Raw genomic sequence first — 21,124 nt, 5'->3', positions numbered from 1 at the left:
GCAACGTGACTACCAAGGACAGAGCTACAGCCCGGCACCCCCCCACCGCCCCCACCCCGCCCGCCGTGAGGCTTTCCCGGAGACCGGAGCTCCTAGCAGGGTCTGAATTTGCACTGAAATGGACAGAAATGGCGTGAATGTTCACATGTTAACTCTGACTTCGTTAAGGAAGGGGCACGGCTGCTTCTCCCCCGGCGTCCTCGAGCAACAGAGTTCGCAGAGGCTGCCTGCAGGTGGGTGGGCGAGGTCTGCTCAGCTCGGGCAAGGGCCAGGGCCAGCTGCAGGCACCGTGGCCAGTAGAGCGTCGTTGAAGAGCAGAGAGGACTTTTCAAAAGGGGATTGGAAATGCAGGTGGACAGCTATCCTCCTGAGTTTACAGGCGACCTGGGCTTTAAGCCGTACTGTTCTTCAGCACACTCTCTTTTGTTTACGCTTTAACCCCAGAATTAAACTTCTTTTCTCCAATCTGTAGATGAAATGGCCCATTTCTCTGAAAGGAACTTGGCAAAAAGCAACACTGTAATTTAAGGCAAATTAATGGGGACAGCAGTTTAAAATTCACTAGGGTGAATTTTAAAGTCTTAGTGAAGTTCGGTTGTATTATTCTCAAGCTAACATAAGGTAATTAGTCACTGCCTTAAATGCCCACTCATGATTTTTAAACCAGCCAATGAATATGGCAGGCTTTCTGTAAATACTGCTGCAGAAATGTCCGCACTCCTGCTTCTGGTACTTCCATTACGAATTTGGCTTGACTAGAGTGGAAGCCCTGCTTGAAAACTATTCCGAACCCAGCTGGGCAGAGGCAAAGCGCAGGAAGCCCCTCCCTGCATAATGATGAAGTCAGGGACAATCAAAGCTGCAGGCCCAGACGGTCAGCAGAGACACGAGCGGGTCTTCTAAATGAAAGCACTCCTCTACCGGCACTTTAGACAGAACCACAGCAGAAACAAACCCAACAAAACTCAAGGAAAGGGAAGCTTGCTATGACGACTCTGTTTTTCTTGTTGGTTTTTTGAGACAGGGTCTCTGTCTGCCGCCCACGGCAGGAGTGTGGGGAACGACCCTCCCACCTCAGCCTCCTGACTCCAGGTGCACACCACCAGGCCCAGCTAAGTGTTTTCAGCAGAGATGAATTTTGCCATGTTGCCCAGGCTGCAATCAAACTCCAGGGCTCAAGCAATCTACTGGCCTCGGCCTCCCAAAGTGCTGGGATTCTAGGTGAGAGCCACCATGTCCAGCCCGTGATGACGTTTTAAAGGACCAAACTCGTTTACGCTTGGGCAGGGGTGAAGTCCAGTATTTGAGTCCACGCGAACACAGACACGTGCCCTTGTGTGCGCCTGTGAACTTGAACGTGGCCGTGCTGGATACAGGCCTGGATGTGATGCGGCTCTGTGTCCTCACCCAAATCTCATCCGAATTGTGATTCCCACGTGTTGAGAAGCGATTGGATCACGGGGCAGTTTCCCCCATGCTGTTCTCCTGACAGTGAGGGAGTCTAACGAGATCTGACGGTTTTAAAAGCGGCAGTTTTTCCCAAGCTCACTTCCCCTTCTGCCATGAGTGTGAGTTTCCTGAGGCCTCCCCAGCCATGTGCAACTGAGTCCATTAAACCTCTTTCCTATACAAATTACCCAGTCTCGGGCAGTTCTTTATAGCAGTGTGAGAACCAACTGATACAGGCCTGAACACCAAGAGGTAGACTAAAGGCGCCTACACTGAGGCTGTTCCTTTCGTCGTCAGGGATAGCCATGCACCTTAAAGTGGCCGTCCTTGACTCTAGGTGTCACTGTGGACTGTTCAGCACGTTACCCGGAAATGTTGACCGCTATTAAATCCAGAATGAAATTCAGGCATGCTGCTAGAAATTCCAATATTCAAATTACTGTAAGAAGATCATTTACATCAAAAGTTGAAGGATGTTCAAGGCCCACACTGAGCGTCAGGGAAGATCCGATTTCCATACCCAGCACTGCAGGAGAACAGGGCCCCGCTGGACACACGATGCATGCCCAAAGCCTCCATCGACGTGAGTTCACTGTGTCTGCGCCACAGGACACAGGAGGCACTTGCTGTGAGTAACGCGCTGAGGACCTTGCTGCTGTGGGGAGCAGCTCTGTGGGTCACCAGGATCCCTGGCATGAAGTCCACAGGCACAGGCGCTCGCCCTCCTGCATTCATCTCTATGTGTGCGTGTGGCAGCCCGCAGCTGGAATCCAGGTGGGACTCAGGAGAGCAGGGCATAAAAGGGATCTGGCTTCCCTGGTTCTGCTGGGATCTGTGCTCCCAGAATCCAGCTCCCCGTGTGTGGAGAGGGATGGGGAGCCCACCACAGCCCTGCTGAGCCCCACGGGAGAGCCGACCCAGCACTGCTGACACATGGCAACAAGTCACCTATGAAGGGGCCCATTCAGGTCCCAGAAGAGCCCACAAATGTCCCGTCCCAGCCCCAGTGAAACTGCAAACGAGCAGATGTCCAAGCAAGCTGAGGAGCGCCGCTGAGGCCCCGGGCAGTTCCTGCATCGAGGGGAACTGAGGAAGGACCCACAGTGAGTCCTGTACTGCACGGCCTGAGTGAGCAGGAGGGATTTGCACTTTGTAGGACAGCTTCTCCTCACACGAGCAGCTTTCAAACGTGGCAACTTCGCAAAGATGAGCTAATGTAGTTTGTGTTCTTCTTTAGTAAATTTTTTATAAATAGGGGAAACGTGCACACTCTGAAAAATGGCAGTGCTAGGGACAGAACAGTGTCCCCCCAAATGTCTTACATTGAAGTCCTAACCCAATGTGACTGTACCTGGAGGAGAGGTCTTCAGGAGGTAATTAAGGCTACGTGTGTCATAGGGTGAGGTCCTAATCCGACATAACTGTGGTCCAATAAGAGGAAGAGAGCCAGGGAGCGCATGCCTGGAATCCCGGCACTTTGGGATGCTGAGGAGGCGGGGACTGCTTTAGCCCAGGTGTTCCAGACCAGCCTGTGCAACATTAGCAAGACCATCTCTACAAAAAATTAAAAAATTAGCTGCGTGTGGTGGCATGCACCTGTGGTCCCAGCTACTCGGGAGGCTGAGGTGGGAGGATTGCTTGAGCCCCAGAGGTCAAGGTTATGGTAAGCATTAACTTCATACCACTGTACTCCGGCCTGGGTGACAGAGCAATGCCCTGTCCCCCACCAAAAAAAAGGTGGAGACAGGCAAGAGTCACCTCTGTCTGTACCATCTCTAGCATAGCAAGACTACCATCATATTATTATTTATTTATTTATTTAGAGACAGAGTCTCACTCTGTCGCCAGGGTGGAGCAGTGGCGTGATCTTGGCTCACTTCGACCTCCGCCTCCAAGTAGCTGGGATTACAAGCACCTGCCACCTCGCTAATTTTTGTATTTTTAGTAGAGACGGGGTTTCACCATGTTGGCCAGGATGGTCTTGGTCTCCTGACCTTGTGATCTACCTACCTCGGCCTCCCAAAGTGCTGGGGTTACTGGCATGAGCCGCCGTGCCCGGCCGAATACCACCATATTCTTAAGTGTGCAGCTGGGAAGACAGCCCTCCTCAGAAGCCAACTGTGCTGGCAACCCCATCTGTCAGACCTGCAGCCTCTAGACCTGTGAGGAAATACATTCCTGTGGCTTAAGCCGCCCAGCCTGTGGCATTTTGCGACGGCGGCCCCGACAGCCCCATGTGAGTGGCCTGACTTAGCGACCGCTCAACCTCACCACGGTGCCGAAGGGACGCACCCAGGGACAGCCATGCCTCGGCGCCCGTGCAGCCCTTCCGCTTCCACTGTCAGTGCAGCACTCAGTAAGCTACACGAGGTATCTACACCTTATTATAAAATAAAGTCGCCTTTGCGTTTGGTTTTGCCCGAGTACGTTAAGGAAAGCCGGAGGGGCCATGACGTTTAGCAGCCGGTGTTTTAAATGCATTTTCAACCTAAGGTGGTTTTTTAAAAGAAATAGTTTTTTTTTTTACCAACTAAGCAAAGGCAAATAAAATAAGTTTATTGGGATGTAACCCCATTATAAATTGAGGAGCATCCATACAGACAAGCTATAAAATCTGGAAAATTTCAATCAAATTAAATCCTCCTTTTAAAAAGATGCCTTAAGTTAAACAAGCATTTTGATGGCATAAAATATTCAAATTTAATATATAAAAATAGATGTATCCTGGAAGATATAATGAAGAACGTGCCATGTGTATAAATTCAGATACCCTTCTTATACAAAGAACTACAAAAAGTTACAAAGACAGTCTTCAGGAACCACAATCAGAAGAGAGTCGGAGCTGCTTTCACACAAAGCCTCCTTCAAAGAAGTTTCACAAAGACTCCAGAACCAGCTGAGTTTCGTGAAAAAGGAAATTCCAGGTTTTTATGAGGCTGAAATTAGTTACAAATGAAGAAGGAGACTGACTCAGGTGTGCTGAAAACCTCAGCCTCAGCATCCCTGGGAAAAGCGCCTCCAAGAGTCCCAGCTTCAGAGAGCCTCGTCGCAGGACCGGAAGGTCTCATCAGCACAAGCAAAAGGGAAACGACGGCTCCCCGTCCTCAGGGCCACGCACACACTCAGCACACCGTGGACAGCGGAGGAAACGGGTTTTGCTTGCTGACCACTAGCTTCTGATGCTGATGCGATATGTAGCCTTTGATGTGACCCTGGAGGAGAGGAGGAGAGAAATTAGTTTACATTTTTGGACCAGAGTCCTGTCAAAGATGCTGGGTGATTTAATTAATTTGGCGTTAGCATTCTTCCCCACGAGCAGCGCAGTTGAGTTCAGCAGGAGGACAACGAATAAAAATAAATACAACTGACCCTCCGTATCCATGCTGAGTTTCACGTTCGTGAATCCAACCAACTGCGGATTGAAAACATTTGGAAAAAAACAAAAACACAAATGCACGTGTATTAAACACTTCCAGATGCTCTTCCAGGCCATGATCCCTCCACAATGCCGTGTAACAACTATCCAGAGTGCACTGAGTATCGTAGTCACCTGGAGACGATTTACAGCACGCAGGAGGACGTGCATAGCTCACATGCAAATACTACATCCTGTCAGTGACTGGAGCACCTGTGCATTTTGCTATCCGAGGGGCGTCAGAGAATCAACAGATACGGAGGGATGTACCGAGGGCAAAGAATATACAAATGGCCGGGCACGGTGGCTCAAGCCTGTGATCCCAGCATTTGAGAGGCCGAGGTGGGTGGATCACCTGCGGTTGCAAGTTTGACACCAGCCTGACCAACATGGAGAAACCTTGTCTCTACTAAAAATACAAAATTGGCTGGACATGGTAGCACATGCCTGTAGTCCCAGCTACTCAGGAGGCTAAGGGAGAAGAATCGCTTGAACCTGGGAGGCGGAGGCTGTGGTGAGCCGAGATTGCGCCATTGTACTCCAGCCTGGGTAACAAGAGCGAGACTCCATCTCAAAAAAAAAATGCAAACATACGAGTATCCATCCCCTCATGCTCCTAAGGCCCTGGTGAATGGTATTTCCCGGGCTAAAATTAGTTCTATCAAAAAAATACCTTCAACAAAAGCAAAAGGCCTTTTAACAATTTTAACACCCCCACACTGAAGCTTCAAATTCTGGGCTGAATCCTGCTATGGGTAGGTGCTTCAGTGAAAACCAGGACTCACACACCATGTATATCAAGTTAGCCAGAATGCACTGGACCTCGTCAATGTCCACGTCCTCCACCTGCATGAATTTCAAGGCAACCAGAAAAGCATCCAGAGACAGCTGGTGTGTTTTCAGCAACAAGTAGCTGGAAGAGGGGAGAAGAGCACTGTGGTTACTGACCGGACACAGCACTCCACAGCCAGGAAAAGGCACCGTGAGTCAGCAGGGAAAACGCAGCGTGTACTAAGCCCCTGTTCTAAAGCAGTAAAAAAGTTCCCACCTATTAAACTCGAAAATACCCTCAAAGAGCTATTAAGTCTAATTTCACTTTTCAATCTTAAAAAAGCCACTAGTACAAATTTTTAAATATTTTCTAAGTATTTCATTCATCTAAGGTGTGTTTTCACATTTTAATCTACCCCAAATCAGGAAGCACCCGACAACGGGCTATGTCTCCGAATTCAGTGAAACAGGGTCCCTACTGTTTGTGACGTGATATCCACAGCTCCGTACAAAGGCGGCCTCTGCCTGAAGTTTACTCAACTGAGATCCTGCTGGGACGAAGCCTCAGAGGACGCGTGAGGTGAGGAAAAGAATGATGATCTCTGCATCTGCCTCTGTGGCAGGCGGGAGTGGCTGGAGGGCTGGTAGGTTATGAATAAGGAGGTGGGTATGTGGCCAGTCCTACGTGCTCTGATGAAACGTGGGGCTGCCGCTCTCAGGGCTGATGTTTTCAAGTCTTCTCACACAGAACCTGCTTACCTCCCCGAGAAGTCCAGGCACAGCCTGAGCTACTCAACATGTCTCCACGCAAGGACCCCAGGACACAGTGGGCAGATCGCCCTCTGTGGGCGATGGACCCCAGGACACAGTGGGCAGAGGCTTCACTTCAGCCCATACAAGGGAAGGAAGATGATGGCCCCACCCACACGGCAGCCTCCTCTTAGGCTGCAGCAGCCCTCGCCCTCTGACTGCTCCGCCCTCGCCCTCTGACTGCTCCGCCCTCGCCCTCTGACTGCTCCGCCCTCGCCCTCTGACTGCTCCGCCCTCGCCCTCTGACTGCCCCGCCCTCGCCCTGACTGCTCCGCCCTCACCCTCTGACTGCTCCGCCCTCGCCCTCTGACTGCCCCGCCCTCGCCCTCTGACTGCCCCGCCCTCGCCCTCTGACTGTTCCGCCCTCGCCCTCTGACTGCTCCGCCCTCGCCCTCTGACTGCCCCGACCTCGCCCTCTGACTGCCCCGCCCTCGCCCTCTGACTGCCCCGCCCTCGCCCTCTGACTGCCCCGCCCTCGCCCTCTGACTGCCCCGCCCTCGCCCTGACTGCCCCGCCCTCGCCCTCTGACTGCTCCGCCCTCGCCCCTGACTGCTCCGCCCTCGCCCTCTGACTGCCCCGCCCTCGCCCTCTGACTGCCCCACCCTCGCCCTGACTGCCCCGCCCTCGCCCTCTGACTGCCCCGCCCTCGCCCTCTGACTGCCCCGCCCTCGCCCTCTGACTGCCCCGCCCTCGCCCTCTGACTGCTCCGCCCTCGCCCTCTGACTGCTCCGCCCTCGCCCTCTGACTGCTCCGCCCTCTGACTGCTCCGCCCTCGCCCTCTGACTGCTCCGCCCACTGACTGCTCCGCCCTCTGACTGCTCCGCCCTCTGACTGCTCCGCCCTCTGACTGACTGCTCTGCGGAGAGCCCCACTGGGAGCCCAACTGCGCAGGGGAAACGCTTACACTTTCTTAAACAGGTTCCTGTAGGTGATGATCTTCAGCTTCTCGAGGATGAGGAAGATCCCACAGCGAATGAAGAAGGCCTCGTGCCTCGCCAGCGCCTCATGCAGCAGCAGCAGGTTGCCCTCACTGGTGACGGGGGAGGCATGTCACAAGCAGGGCGAGTTTCTCACACAGCGATCACATCAACTCTCATCGGGTTTGCGTTTTTAAAAACCCCAAACAGAAAGGACAGCATACTCTACCTCACAGCTCTGGTCACTTCCGCGAACTGCATCAGGTGATACCTTTTCAGGAGCTCGACAGTGGGCATGTGACCCTAAGACAGAGTCAATCTTCCAGAATGAAAACGCTTTCATTTTTGACAAAATTGTCTTTGATAAAAATTCACATCAAGGAATTAAGTTTTAAGAAAACTGCAACCTGAGTGAGTTTCTCAGAGGCCACGGATTAAACGCACCATAGCAAACCAGGAAAACAACACTGGCCTAGAAATGAGAACACCGGGGTACAGCACAGCTTTGTCATGCCGTGACTCCTGACCTTGATCTTCACTTTCTTACACCTCTCTGAACTTCTGTAACAGGAGGACAGTGATAACCGAAGAAATGCCAGTATAAGCACGATCCGTGGGAATGAGGTGTAGCTTCCAGAAGAATCAGCTACGAATTTGAAACTGGCTGTCCCTTAAGTAGGGTCAGAATTGAGAAGGGCAGGGCCACACCAGCACTTTTCCATCACAATCCATTCTGAGCTACGGCAGCTTTAGCCACCTGTGTGTAATGCTTTTTTCATTAGTCAGTTAACTTACTAGTCATTTCAAGTATCAAAACTACATTTTGGTAACTAAATGAAATGCCCACAGAGAGGCTGAAATGTTTTTCTTTCTTTGTGAACCCACTGCTTTTAACTTAGGTTTTAGGGGAGAAATACAAGTGACGTGCACTTGTTTTATTTTGTCACACGAATATGAAACTCTTGAGTTAAATACTTTCAGGGGAAACAAGACACAGGGAAAGCTTTTCCAGAAGGATCGAGACGTGAGGCATGAAGCTCTGGTTGGGGTCACACACGGTGCCTGCTCCTTCTTTATTTTGGGGTGTGCTCACACACAGCTCAGACTGAACAACTACAGACTGTCTGCTAGGTTTTAAGAAACCTATCAGCTGTCAACTTCGTGAAAGCACCAGGATCTATAAACACGGAGTAACACTCACTCACCAATAGCATCTTTACTGGAAGCAAATAGATCAGAATCATCCTTTTGTTCTTCTGACTGGAACGGTGGCAATGCTCAAAGGCGAACGACAGGTACTCCTCAGCTACAAAGAAGGCAGAGCCAGCACACGTGAGACCGACGTGCCTCGACTGTTGCAGCACCGTGTCAGGCCCTTCACGCTCCATATTCTACCACTGCATCCTGATTTGAAGGGCAAAACCCCTCCCTTTATTATCTCAAAAAATACCAGCCCAGGTTCATTTCTGTGATCAATGACTTTTCTTAAGTAAAATCCACAGCCCCAAATTCACCAGGAATTGCCTGGCAAGTCCTACTTAACAGAGGAAATCTGAATCAACTAAATTCCACAGATTCCGATTTGTCAAGGGCATGTGGCAAGCCATGATAACATTTTAAAAGTTTGACACTGCTCAGATGATTTCTACATTCATGAAAAATATAAAGACATGGTTAAAAATGTACCTGCACAATACATTTTAATCACTCATTATTAAACAGAATGAAAATAACTTAGTGAAACACCACCCTCCAGCTTAGCATACAATTCAGGGATCAAAATCACCACCTGCTTTAAAAAATTATCTTACTATTAATAATATATAACATATTAATTCTGTCCTGACAGCAATATTCAAAAAGGATTCCATTTCATATAAAACAGATTTGAATTTAATAGACTTCAAAATATGAAAATAATTCTACTTGTCAAGATTAATCCTACAAGCTGCACACGGAAGGCCCGTGAAGAATTTGGCCCACGCTAAGGAGGAACCCTCAGAACAGGCAGGCTCCGGGGAGCTGAGCCTTGTCCTGAGGCCAGAAAGCTGAAGACAGAGGGAACAGTCAGGGGTTTCTGGACAATGATTCCACGTTTTCCCTAGGTGACAAGAAGAGGCCTTGCTAAGGCTGGGTTTGGGTCAACGATTAGGAAAGTGAGATGTTCCTCTTAGGGTAATTCTTCCTGCACAGTGATATTAAGTCCCAAATATAAGAGAACGAGATGCTCAGAGCTGCAGAGGTCCTCCCCTATGCAGAATGGGTCACCAGAAGCAGCAGGCCCCGGGTCTGGGTCGAGGCCGAGGGAACTCACACTGAGACCCACTGTCTCTGCTCCTAAACTGTGCGGCCACATCGGCACAGTAAACATCCAGTCTGCACAGTGAGCGTGAATGCTGTGGGGCGAGAGTGTCCCTTCCAAACCACAAAGCCTTGCCCCACCAGGAGCCCTGTGGGGTTGAGACCAAGGAACAGGGATTCACTCAAGTCTGCAAGATCCCACCAGCTGCCAGTTTGATCTTTGCTACTGCCCAAGGTAATCTCAAATTCTCCTGGATGTGCAAAAAGTGCATTTTCTAATAGTTTATGCAAGCTGAGATTTTTCTGCTGTCTCTGAGGGAACTCTAGTCATTTTGCATCAAATAATATATTTTGGTTGGAGTCAAAAATATCTGGAGGAGAATAAATCTGTGAAATTAGTAAATTAAAGTATATTAACAACTGAGATGCTCCAAATATTCTTACATAAATAACATAAAATCACAGGAAAGAAAATCACCACAATCTTTGCAGACATGTTATCCACTTAGATGCAATCAGAGCTCTAGGAATTCCTAGCGGTAAAATGGAAATCAAAATCTCTGAAAGCTACAAGGCAGAAGATCCACGGGCCAGTGCTGGCTTTTTGGGGACACAGAATCGCTCAGTAATCTCAGAAAATCACACTCTCAATGGCTTTCTATTTCTTTTACGGTAAAACGAAAGGGTTGGATGATATAGACTTGAACAAACTTTTTAGCTCTAAAGATGTCAGACACTATGAATATGTTGCATCAATAGTACTAATCATTTCTGGCTATGTTAGGTATTCAAAAACACCACTTAATGAATCCTAAGGAAAAAAATCAGTATCTTAATAAAATCCAAAAGAACATAAAAGCTTCTACCTTTATGCTTCATATCAAGAAAAAAAAGAGAAAGTCAAGAAAAGCCGTTCTTTAAAACCCCTACATCTACTAGAAACTGTGGAAGGAAATGAAGAGTTGGTCTATATAAGCCTAGAGTAAAAACAGAGCGTCCTTATGAAAGGGCTGTTATTTATCTTCCATTGCCTAAAGTTATGTTGCTTCATGTACTTTGGACTGTGTGCTCCACAAACAGCTGAAGAGTTTAAAGTCTGGTTTGAGTACAAGAGAAGAGATCACAAAGATCGATGCGATGACAGCCAATAAAAAATTACAAAAAGAAGACATGACTGGTTTCCTGTTCTTGAGAAAGTTACCAACGTAAACGGAGACAATCACGTCAGGTGTAACAAGACACCATGCAAGGCTGTTTAAACATGAGCTCTGACACCAGGTCCAAGGGCACATCCCCTGCTTCTAAGTCGTCTCCAGGTGGGATTTTTAGGTCATAAATCAGTCGTTGAACTAAATGTTGTCCTAATCTCCATTTTCTATGTCAACATAGCCAGCAGATATTACAGGGTCAAAAGGCAAATAGAGAAAACAATGATTTACATTCTATTCCAAGAACAGTCACGCTTAGTTAACTCAGAAAGGACATCTGTGATGCCTGTGAGACTCCAGCAAGCACTTCAGAGACCCAGGATGGATAAACAACCAACAGAATTTCCATTTAATCAGCTTTAGTGTCAAAATATATATACATGTTTACACAAATATTCTACCTTAAAAATAAAATACAGTCATTGTGTTCTCTGAAACTATTATTATTCAGAGTTGTTCAGAATGCAGTGCCTTATTTAGAATACTGGGGAAAAAAAATAGCAACGCACCTTGCTTAAAGTCACTGTCAAACATGGCCTTGCGCCCAACGTAGTATTTGTATGTGACTCTCTGTGCCGTGCTGTAATCGTCTTTCAGGTTTGAGCTGTCAATTGCTCTAATTAGGGGTTTACATAAATGGAGTTTGTTGATCTATAATGAATAACAATCCATTTAAAACATTTAAAAACAACAAAAATAGATGGTAAAACAAACTAAGCATGTCTCCTTAAAATGCAAATTACAAAACCTATTATGTCATTAAAGCTATTTAATAATAAAAACCAAAACAGAAAGCAGGCAGCATAGACGATGTTCGCCCTTGGAGGCTCTGGGAAGCCCTTCCGGGGGCACGGCCCTGCAGGAGCCTGAGCCTCTGCAGCGCTGGCAGGAAGGTGGGAGGCTCTGGGAAGCCCTTCCGGGGGCACGGCCCTGCAGGAGCCTGAGCCTCTGCAGCGCTGGCAGGAAGGTGGGAGGCTCTGGGAAGCCCTTCCGGGGGCACGGCCCTGCAGGAGCCTGAGCCTCTGCAGCGCTGGCAGGAAGGTGGGAGGCTCTCTGGGAGTGGAGGGCCGTGGACAGAAGGCACAAGTCCCAGCTGCTGACACATGATGGGCCGCTCTTCATCCGGCTGACTTGATGTGGCAATGGTTTCTTTATCCATCCACCCACCTATATGCCTGTTTTTCCATAGTTAATTATGACCACAGGAGACAAAAGCCTCCGGATTGAAACCACCTGCGCTGAAAGCCTAATTCCACCACACCAGGCCAGCTGCTTCACACACAGGTGCCTTCGTTTTCCTGGAGCTGGGAGCACTAACCTCCGAGGGCTGAGCTGTCAACAGGACGACATTTGTAAAGCATTCAGAATAGTGCCCTGCACCTAGTAGGCGTTCAACAAATGTTAGCTATTGGGACTATGAATATGGTTATGATCATTTCCTGAGCAACGCCAGGGAGGCTAGCTAATCACGTATGGTATATGGGAAGCCAAGGAGGATGGAAAATTACAGAGATACCAAGCATTCAAATAGAAGCGCACCTTGAAGTAGATTTTAAACAGCTGATTCACCAGAAACAGCATGCCCCACTTCTTCGAGTCCTCTATACCAGCGCGGCTACGGGGAAATAATTTTCTTAAAGTTACATAGGAAATAAAGTGTTATTTATAAACCACAAAATAAAATGCCTAAACAAATTAACATCTTGAGGTAAAGTCCCAAAGCTCAAGTTATATTCATCAAACAAAATAATATTATGAGAAAAGACGTCTTACCTGATGGGCAAAAATGAAAGGGAAGGCGAGCCAGGAAAATCCCCATTCACTACTTGAGTAACACACTCCCTCCACGGCACCAGCTAAAAACTGCCTAATTTGCAGCAACAATGTGGAAAAGTTAATTGTTATAAACCATTCATGAAAAATAGGGCTTGGTGGTGCACGCCTGTAATCTCAGCTACTCAGGAGGCTGAGGCAGGAGAATCACTTGAACCCAGGAGGCAGAGGCTGCAGTGAGCCGAGATTGGGCCACTGCACTCCAGCCTGAGTGACTCCGATTCAAAAAAAAAAGGAAAATACAACAAAACAAACCAGTAAATCACACAAAGAGGATCAGTCCACCAAGGAAGACCATTTACCTGAAGTCACCAAAGAGGCAGAAGTGACCCCAGTGGAACAAATCCAGACAGCAGAAAGGGCCTGCCCAAAATGAGGGATGAGGGAAGTTTCTGGGGCGACAATAACATCCTATACCTCAACAGCAAACACACAGATAATATTGTAAGTAGTTCACTGGATGTAAATTTTACCTTGAAAGACTGAAACAAAACAGAAACTGAAGCACCTAGGGGAGAACATACCACCGCCTGCATTAACTTGGAAACAGTCACGCGTCACACAACATTTCAATCAACTACAGGCCGTGTGGGATGGGGTCCTACGGATTCTCATGCTGTATTTTTCCTGCACCTTTCCTGTGTTTAGATACGTTTAGACACACAGATGTCCCACGGCGCTGCCCTGGCTCCCCGCAGCCGAGGAGCCGCAGGCTACGCCACACAGTGGGGGTGTGTAGCAGGCCATGCCATCTAGGTTCAGGCAAGTACGCTCTGGTGTTAACACCTAAAGTCAAGGCACAAAAATATAAAAGTGCCCAGTCTGGAAAACAAGCAGGTGGTTCACAAGCCAGAGAACATAAAATTACTCTTAAAAGACCAAAGTGTATCTATACAGAAACACTTAAAATAATATAAAAATACAACTTTAAAATATCAAAGCCTGTTTCCTAACTGCCCGTGAGCTGCTCTAACCAGCTCTTCTGTACGGCTTTTATCACTACCTAGGTGTAGGACTGCAAACAAGATTCTCTCAAGATTTCATTTTCCTCATCTGAAGACGAAAACAAATAATACTGTTCCATGACTTCAAAGGGTTATGGAAGAGCCAAACGAAACACACCACACAAGTACTCTGTAACTCGTGTAAAATGCCACATGTATGGTAGCACCTAGCTGGGCTGACACCAGGGACAATGACCTCTACTGGAGACACGTGACAAAAGCAAACCCCAAGGGGAAAGAGATGTCACTGGTGATTTGCCTCTATCATCTGAGTGTCCCTCTCAGAGTGGAACTGCGGGGTCACACGGTAACGCTACGTTTAACTCTGAGGAACTGCTGTCTCGTTTCTGCACAGCGGCTGCACCGTGTTTGTTCCCCGGCCACGTGTACGAGGCTCCAGCCTCTCCGCACCCTTGCTGGCGCTGCGTGTCTTCTGATTACACTCATCCCATAGGGTGCGGAGTGGCAGCTCTTGGCGGCTCCGATTTGCATTTCAAGTGACTGATGCATTAGTCATTGCTGACTAGTGACGCTGAGCATCTTTTCAAGCACTTACTGGCCACTTGTGTATTTGTTTGGAAGGTTTTTCAAATTCTTTAACCACTTTAAAATTGGATTATTTGTCTTTTTACTGTTGAGTTGTAATAGTTCTTTATATATTCTGGATTTTAGGTCCTTATCACATATATTATTTGCAAATTTTTTTCCTAGTTTATGGTTGTTTTTTACTTTTTTGATAATGTCCTTTGAAATCTAAAGTTTTTAATTTTGAAGTTAATTTTTTCCTTTGGTTGCTTATGCTTTTGGTGTCATATCTGAAGAAACCACTGCCCAATCAAAGGTCACGCAGATCGCTGCTGTGCAGGAATAGACGATCAAGCAGAATTTCAAGTACTCATCTAAGAAACACTGAGCTCCTGCGGCTCAAGGAGCGCAAGTGATGGAGAAGGCCCACGGCCTCATGCACTCGCCATCGAACACACGGCACCTACACGGTCATCAAATCACCCAGTACGTGCAGCAGAAGGAATTTTATAAAAGGAGCATCTGATCCACTGTGAAGTCCAGCAGCAAGAGCCCTGGAGAAGGCAGGGACCTCAAAGGCAGCGTAGACAGCCAGGCGTGGAGGAGAATCTCGGCCACAATGGGAAGGCGCCATGGCACAGCAAGGACTTTCCCACCGCCCAGCCTGCTAGGAACGTTCTGCGGCGAGGCTGGGTGGGGAGGCCATGCTATCCCCGCAGCACTGCACACCTTGCAGGCTTGGCCGAACAGCCGCACAGCTCACACTCCGCTTATCTTCAGCAACAGAATGCCTTAGGTCAGCGGCTCCCCTTTCGGTTAAACCAGCTAAGACCGGCAGGACGCAAATAGGAGGAACCCTAACCCTAACCCTAACCCTAACTCTACCTGGCCTTTGCAGGGCCTCCAAACTTCATGACAATCTCATTTTCATGCTCGGGGACACTCCCACCAATGCTATAGCAGTTGACAATCACCATGACATTGATGGGAACAAGCCATAAGGACATAAAGGTGGCAGTACTTCAGCTCCCAGAAGTCTACCGCCCACTTCCAGAAAAGCCCTGAATACTGCTCCCCTTGCTCTGAGTGGCAACTTCGTCATTAAAGAAACCCTGTATTTCAATCCCCTCGCCCTCCTTGAGGAGAGAAGTTGGTCTGTGAGCCACACCCTGCTTCTTCATTCCTTGGCCTTTACACACAGCTTGTTCTGCTCAACACTTTTGGTTTTGTGGACTGGATCTACAACACCCTACAGCAGAAGTTCCCATCTTTTGAGGCCACCGAGTCTACTGGCAGCAGACATGGTTAGGGAAAAGAGGTGCTGGGCTACTGCTATGGTTTAGATGTGGTTTTTGGCCCCATCAAGCCTCATGTTAAAACCTGACCCCACTGTTGGAGGTGGAGCCTAATGGAGGTTTTTGGGTCACGGGGGCGGACCCCTCATGAATGGCTTGGTGCCATCCTTGCCATAATGCATGAGTTCTCGCTCTGAGCTCCTGTGAGCGTTCCCAGACAGCTGGTTGTGGTAAAGCCCGGTGCCTCCCCTTCTATCTCCTGCCATGGGGTCGGCTTCTCTTCACCTTCCCGCATGAGTGGAAGCAGCCTGAGGCCTCACCAGAAGTAGATACCAGCACCATGCTTCTTGTGCAACCTGCAGAACTGTGAGCCAAACAAATCTCTTCTCTTCCTTCCCCGCCTCAGGTATTCCTTTAGAGCTACACAAGAGGACTAAAACAGCTACTCTCTGCAGACAATAGTGTTTTTGTTCATTTATATATGGGCACCTTTGATAATGTTTCTTTGCTTTAAAATGTCCTAAATCTCATAAATAAATGTGATTATATAACGGGTGAAGAGATGGGAGCTTTAGGATAAAAAAAATGGAAACTCTAAAATCAGATGGAAAGTTGAGAATTAAAATAAATAATGGCAGATAAGATCAGTCAACTTGTAAGTAAGTCAGTACAATTACCCAAAATGAAGGAGAGGGGAAAAAAAAATATTGAAGCCTGGTGCAGTGGCTCACACCAGTAACCCCAGCACTTTGGGAGGCTGAGGCAGGTGGATCACTTGAGGTCAGAAGTTCAAGACCAGCCTGGCCAACATGGTGAAACCCATCTCTACTAAAAATACAAAAATTAGCCGGAAGTGGTGGCAGGTGCCTGTAATCCCAGCTACTCAGGAGGCTGAGGCAGTAGAATGGCTTGAACCCGGGAAGAAGAGGTTGCAGTGAGCTGAGATGGCACCACTGCATTCCAGCCTGGGCAAGAGAGCAAGACTCTGTCTCCAAAAAAAAAAGGTTAAAAAATAAAGAGTAACAGTGGCCTGTGTGGGATAATATCGTGCATTTAACACACATGCAGGTGAAATCCCAGAAGGAGAGGGGAGAAAATGGGGCAAAAGTAGTTGAAGAAAGAATGTAAAAAATTAAATTTTTAAAAACATCCAGGAAGCCCAATGAATCCTAAACAGGAGAAATTAAAGGAAAAGAAAAAGGCAACTATGTCCCTCAGAGCCAAATTACTGAATGCCAATGATAAAGACAGAATAACAGCCAGAGGAAGAAGACCTGTTCTATACGGGGAACAGCAGCAGGGACTCATCAGAAGCAAAGGAGAGCAGACGCAATGACATTTTTAAAGTGCCAAAAGGAAAAAAAACCAGTCAACCCACAAGACTGCATCTAGCAAAGGAGTCTTTAAAAAGGAAGATAATCAGTGCTGCTTCTTCACTGGTAAAAAGAGAAAATGTCTTAAAAAAAATAAAGACAGTTTCAGAAAAATGAAAGCCTAGAGGATTCACTGCCCACAGACCCTCACCAAACGCAAATGCTGAGTAAGTGCTTCAGGAAAGGGAACTGGCACCCGCAGAGGCGCTCCAGGCAGGGTCAAATGTGGGCAAATGAAAACACCTTTTTTCCCTGCGCTCTCCTTTCCTTTACAAAGCAAAAATAACGGAGGTTGTAGGATTCCGTGTAGAAGTAAAATACACGTCAACAACAAACACAGGCCAGAAAGGGTGAGCACTGTGATAAAGAACATGACAACAGTGTCCTGTGCTCCTAAGTCCTTACTCACGTGTCGCTGGCACAGACCCGGAAACAGCTCATCAGTAACTCTGCTGCTTTTTCTAACATGTCCCCAACTTTGCTTTTTCCTTTCTTTACCAACTGCTGATCTGCCTAAGAAAACATAAAAACATTTATTTTATTTTTCCGAGGCAAGGTCTTGCTGTGTTGCAGGCTGGACGCAGTGGCACAAGCACACCTCACTGCAGCCTCAACCTCCTGGGCTGCACCAATCCTCCCACCTCAGCCTCCTGAGGACGTGGAACCAGGGAACCAGACACCATGCCTGGCTAGTTTGGGGGTTTTTGTTTTAATTTTTTTTTTTGCCGGAGGGGAGAGATGGCGCCTCACTTTGTTGTTCTGGCTCATCCTGAACTTCTGACTCCAGGTGATCCTCCCACCTCGGCCTCCCAAAGTGCTGGGATTACAGGCATGAGCCACTGTGCCCAGCCAAAACATTTCTTTCTTTCTTTTTTTTTTTTGAGACGGAGTTTCGCTCGTTACCCAGGCTGGAGTGCAATGGCGCGATCTTGGCTCACCACAACCTCTGCCTCCTGGGTTCAGGTAATTCTCCTGCCTCAGCCTCCTGAGTAGCTGGGACTACAGGCACGCGCCACCATGCCCAGCTAATTTTTTGTATTTTTAGTAGAGACGGGGTTTCACCATGTTGACCAGGATGGTCTCGATCTCTTGACCTCGTGATCCACCCGCCTCGGCCTCCCAAAGTGCTGGGATTACAGGTGTGAGCCACTGTGCCCAGCCAAAACACTTATTTCTAAAAGTAAAAAATTGATACAATTAAGAGTCAAAGTCTCAAAGGATTCTGGAGAATCAGCGAGCATGTACCATCATATTTTAAAAAATGGAGTAGTCTATATTATTCCAATTCTTCCACAAACCAAATCTTTCTTCAATTAACTCGTCAGTCACCAACTTTTCAAACCTGTACCATGTATGTTAATATGCTACTGAGCTTTCTCTTACTTAGGTCCCTGAAGTTGGCTAGTCAAAATGCTTGAAATAAAAACGTTTAACAGACATGAAAGACATCACTGAGTTTGACTTTTCCCTTGCATTCAGGAGGATGGCCTTGGTTAAAGAGGAAAGAACCTGTTCTCCCACTTGTGTTCTCCACAAACCCGAGGCCTACAACAGGTGTGCAGATGACCCACACACAGCTCCAACTGTATTTACGACAACACTAGGCCACTATGGTCTCTTTTCACTGTATTAGTATTTACACTGATGGTGTAAAAACAGCAACAGGTAAAATGCTGGAGTGCTCCCACCGGCACCGAACTACAAGATAATCGTGTTCTTAAACCAGACGCTGGCAATCAATCAATCAACAAACCAACACAATTCGTTTCCCTTCATGTCCTTGATGGGCCAAGCACAGTGCTTCGCACCTGTAATCCCAGCACTTTTGGGAGGCTAAGGTGGAAAATCACTTGAGCCTAGGAGTTTGAGACCAACCTGGGCAACATGGCAAGAATCTGTCTTTATGAAAAATTTTTAAATTAGCCTGGTATCATGGTATACGCCTGTAGTCCCAGCTACTCGGGAGGCTGAGGTGGGCAGCTTCAGCCCAGGAACTCAAGCCTGCAGTGAGCTATGATTGCACCACTGCACTTCAGCTTGAGTGGCAGAGCAAGACCATCTCTAAATAGATAAATAAAATGTTCTTGATAATGCAGCAAATAAGAATTTTCTTAAATCTTGGTCCTTGAGCACACGTATTTTAGATATTCTTTGTGATGAAATGAGAAGCACGCAGCACTTCTGGTGCACGTGGTGTCTCATGACTGCTTACGGAAAAGCTCTGGGCAGCTGTCTGAGCTGTGAGCTGGACTAGCTGCTTCTTGTGGAACAGAAAATTGACAGGCAAGCACAGCTACCCAGGCTTGAGCATCTGGCAGACCATGTTCTCCAAAATGAATGAAACAAATCTGTCACTTCTAGGCAAACAACTGATAGTACTGGTTGCCAATGACAACATTTGTGCTTTCAAGAAAAATCAGAATTCTGGGAAACTTTTATCAACCACCATGAGCTTAGCAGTTTCTCCTCACTCCGAGACTTTTCTGATGAGGTCCCTGGAGATGTTAAGAAGGTAGGGGCTTGGGGGTTGGGTTTTTAGCAGTGGTGTGTCAACACTTGGGAGCTGCTGCAAGGCTCAGTAAGCCAGCGTTCTCCAAATGGCCTGCTATGGTCTGAATGTTCGTGTCCCCTCCAAGACTTATGCTGAAATCCTAACCCTCAAGGTGATGGTGTTTGGAAGAGGGGACTTTAGGAGGTCGTGAGGTCATGAAGGTGAAGCTGTCATCAATGGGATTGGTGCCCTCATAAAAGAGACCCCAGAGAGATCCCTTGCCCCAGCTACCACATGCTGACCCAGCAAGAAGACGCTATGAGCCAGGGAGCAGCCCTCACCAGACACCGAATCTGCTGGTGACTTGATCTGGGACCTCCCTGCCTCCAGAACTGTGAGACATCAATGCTTGCTGTTTACAAGCCACCCAGTTTACCATGTTTTGCTGGAGCAGCCCAAATGGACTAAGATATGACTAACGCAAAATACGACAAAATCCATTCAAAGTGCTCTAGGCAGACCAGCGGATCTTAGTGCAAAGGTAGTTATTGTACACTTCAGAAGCCACACTGTAACTAACCTTTAAAAAAACAACTGCTTCTTGGAGTTCTGGTATACAGAGTCAAAGAAGAATTATCTCCATGGTCTGGAAAGCCTATCAGAGTATTCCCCTCTTTTCCACTTACATCTTTGTGAGGCCAGAATGTCTTGAAATACTTTACTCAAAACAGTACACTGCAACAGCGTGAGTGCAGAAGCAGGTAAGAGGACCAGCTGGCTTCTGCTGGACTCGACATCCAAGAGGACAAAAGTGATGTGACACCACTTTTCTTAGTATTCTGTTCTGGAAATACGGTTATTTTTTATTTAAAAAGTCAGTTATGTTACATGTAAAAGGTTTATTATTGCTGCTTTAAAATGAATAAATATTTAAAAATCTTCTCTAATTAAAATTTCTAATACAGTAAACAGATAAAACAAAAATAAAAGCTCTCTGGGGTCTTCAGTATACTTTTCAGTTCTAAAATTTCCATTTGGTTCTTCTTTGTGTCTCCTATTTCCCTGTTGAGCCTTTAAATATTTTCATTCGTTTCAAGCATGTTCTTAACTGCTTGCTGAGTCATTCTTAAGGGCTGTTTAAAATTCTTGTCAGATAACTCCAACAGCTGTGCAATCTCAGCATTGGTGTCTTCTGCTGAATATTTTTTCTCATTCGAAATCTTAAAAAGTTGAGATTTTTCCTGGTAATCAGTGTCATTAAATCCTGAACATTTGGGGCATGATGTGACAAGACTATGGACCTTATTTATCTTGCTTTTAGCAGGCCTCACCATGCAAGTAGAGAAACAGGGGCATCCCCTTTGCCTCTGAGTAGGGGAGACCCAGGTCCCCTGCGGGACTAGCTCCTCATTACTGCTAGCGCAGGGCGGAGGTCCTGGGCCGCCCCCAGCCTGCACCACTTTGCTGATGGGGTAGGAGGGACCTGCTGACTTTTTGTGCCTAACACCGGAGTGAAGCAATGACAGTCAGAGTTCTGTCTTGCTGGACTGTCTTCCCAGCCTCCTGGATTCCTTGGGGCTTTTTGTCTCTGCCTGATGGTGGAAGACTTCAGGCTTCTAAGGCACCCAGTCCAGGACAGACACAAGGCAAAAAGGAAACCCGGGGAGGACTCCCTACACGTGACTCTGAGAGCCCCACCCCCCTCTTCTCTCCACCTCGCATAGCCATGCTG

At 47.5% G+C, this 21,124-nt stretch overlaps 1 protein-coding gene across 9 annotated transcripts in view; it reads right to left on the bottom strand.

Moving 5' to 3' along the window:
* Window positions 1–4,488: 4,488 nt before the first annotated feature.
* PCID2 (PCI domain containing 2) overlaps window positions 4,489–21,124 on the bottom strand; it is a 30,957-nt gene continuing 14,321 nt past the window's right edge. For 2 of the 9 annotated variants that reach the window (XM_012470679.2, XM_012470682.2), the window contains 8 exons: window positions 17,311–17,414; window positions 12,411–12,486; window positions 11,381–11,522; window positions 8,568–8,668; window positions 7,592–7,665; window positions 7,350–7,475; window positions 5,654–5,777; window positions 4,489–4,661 (listed from right to left, as the gene is read on the bottom strand). In XM_012470679.2, the coding sequence (XP_012326102.1) occupies window positions 4,572–4,661; window positions 5,654–5,777; window positions 7,350–7,475; window positions 7,592–7,665; window positions 8,568–8,668; window positions 11,381–11,522; window positions 12,411–12,486; window positions 17,311–17,414 (837 nt within the window). In that variant the 3' untranslated portion in view covers window positions 4,489–4,571. The other 7 variants (XM_064361836.1, XM_064361834.1, XM_064361835.1 and 4 more) reach the window with 6 other exon arrangements.

The sequence above is a fragment of the Aotus nancymaae genome, unplaced genomic scaffold, assembly GCF_030222135.1.
Source record: "Aotus nancymaae isolate 86718 unplaced genomic scaffold, 86718_ANA_hifiasm-v0.15.2.pri h1tg000044l, whole genome shotgun sequence".
NCBI lineage: Eukaryota > Metazoa > Chordata > Mammalia > Primates > Aotidae > Aotus > Aotus nancymaae.
This window is presented reverse-complemented; position numbering and strand designations above follow the sequence as displayed.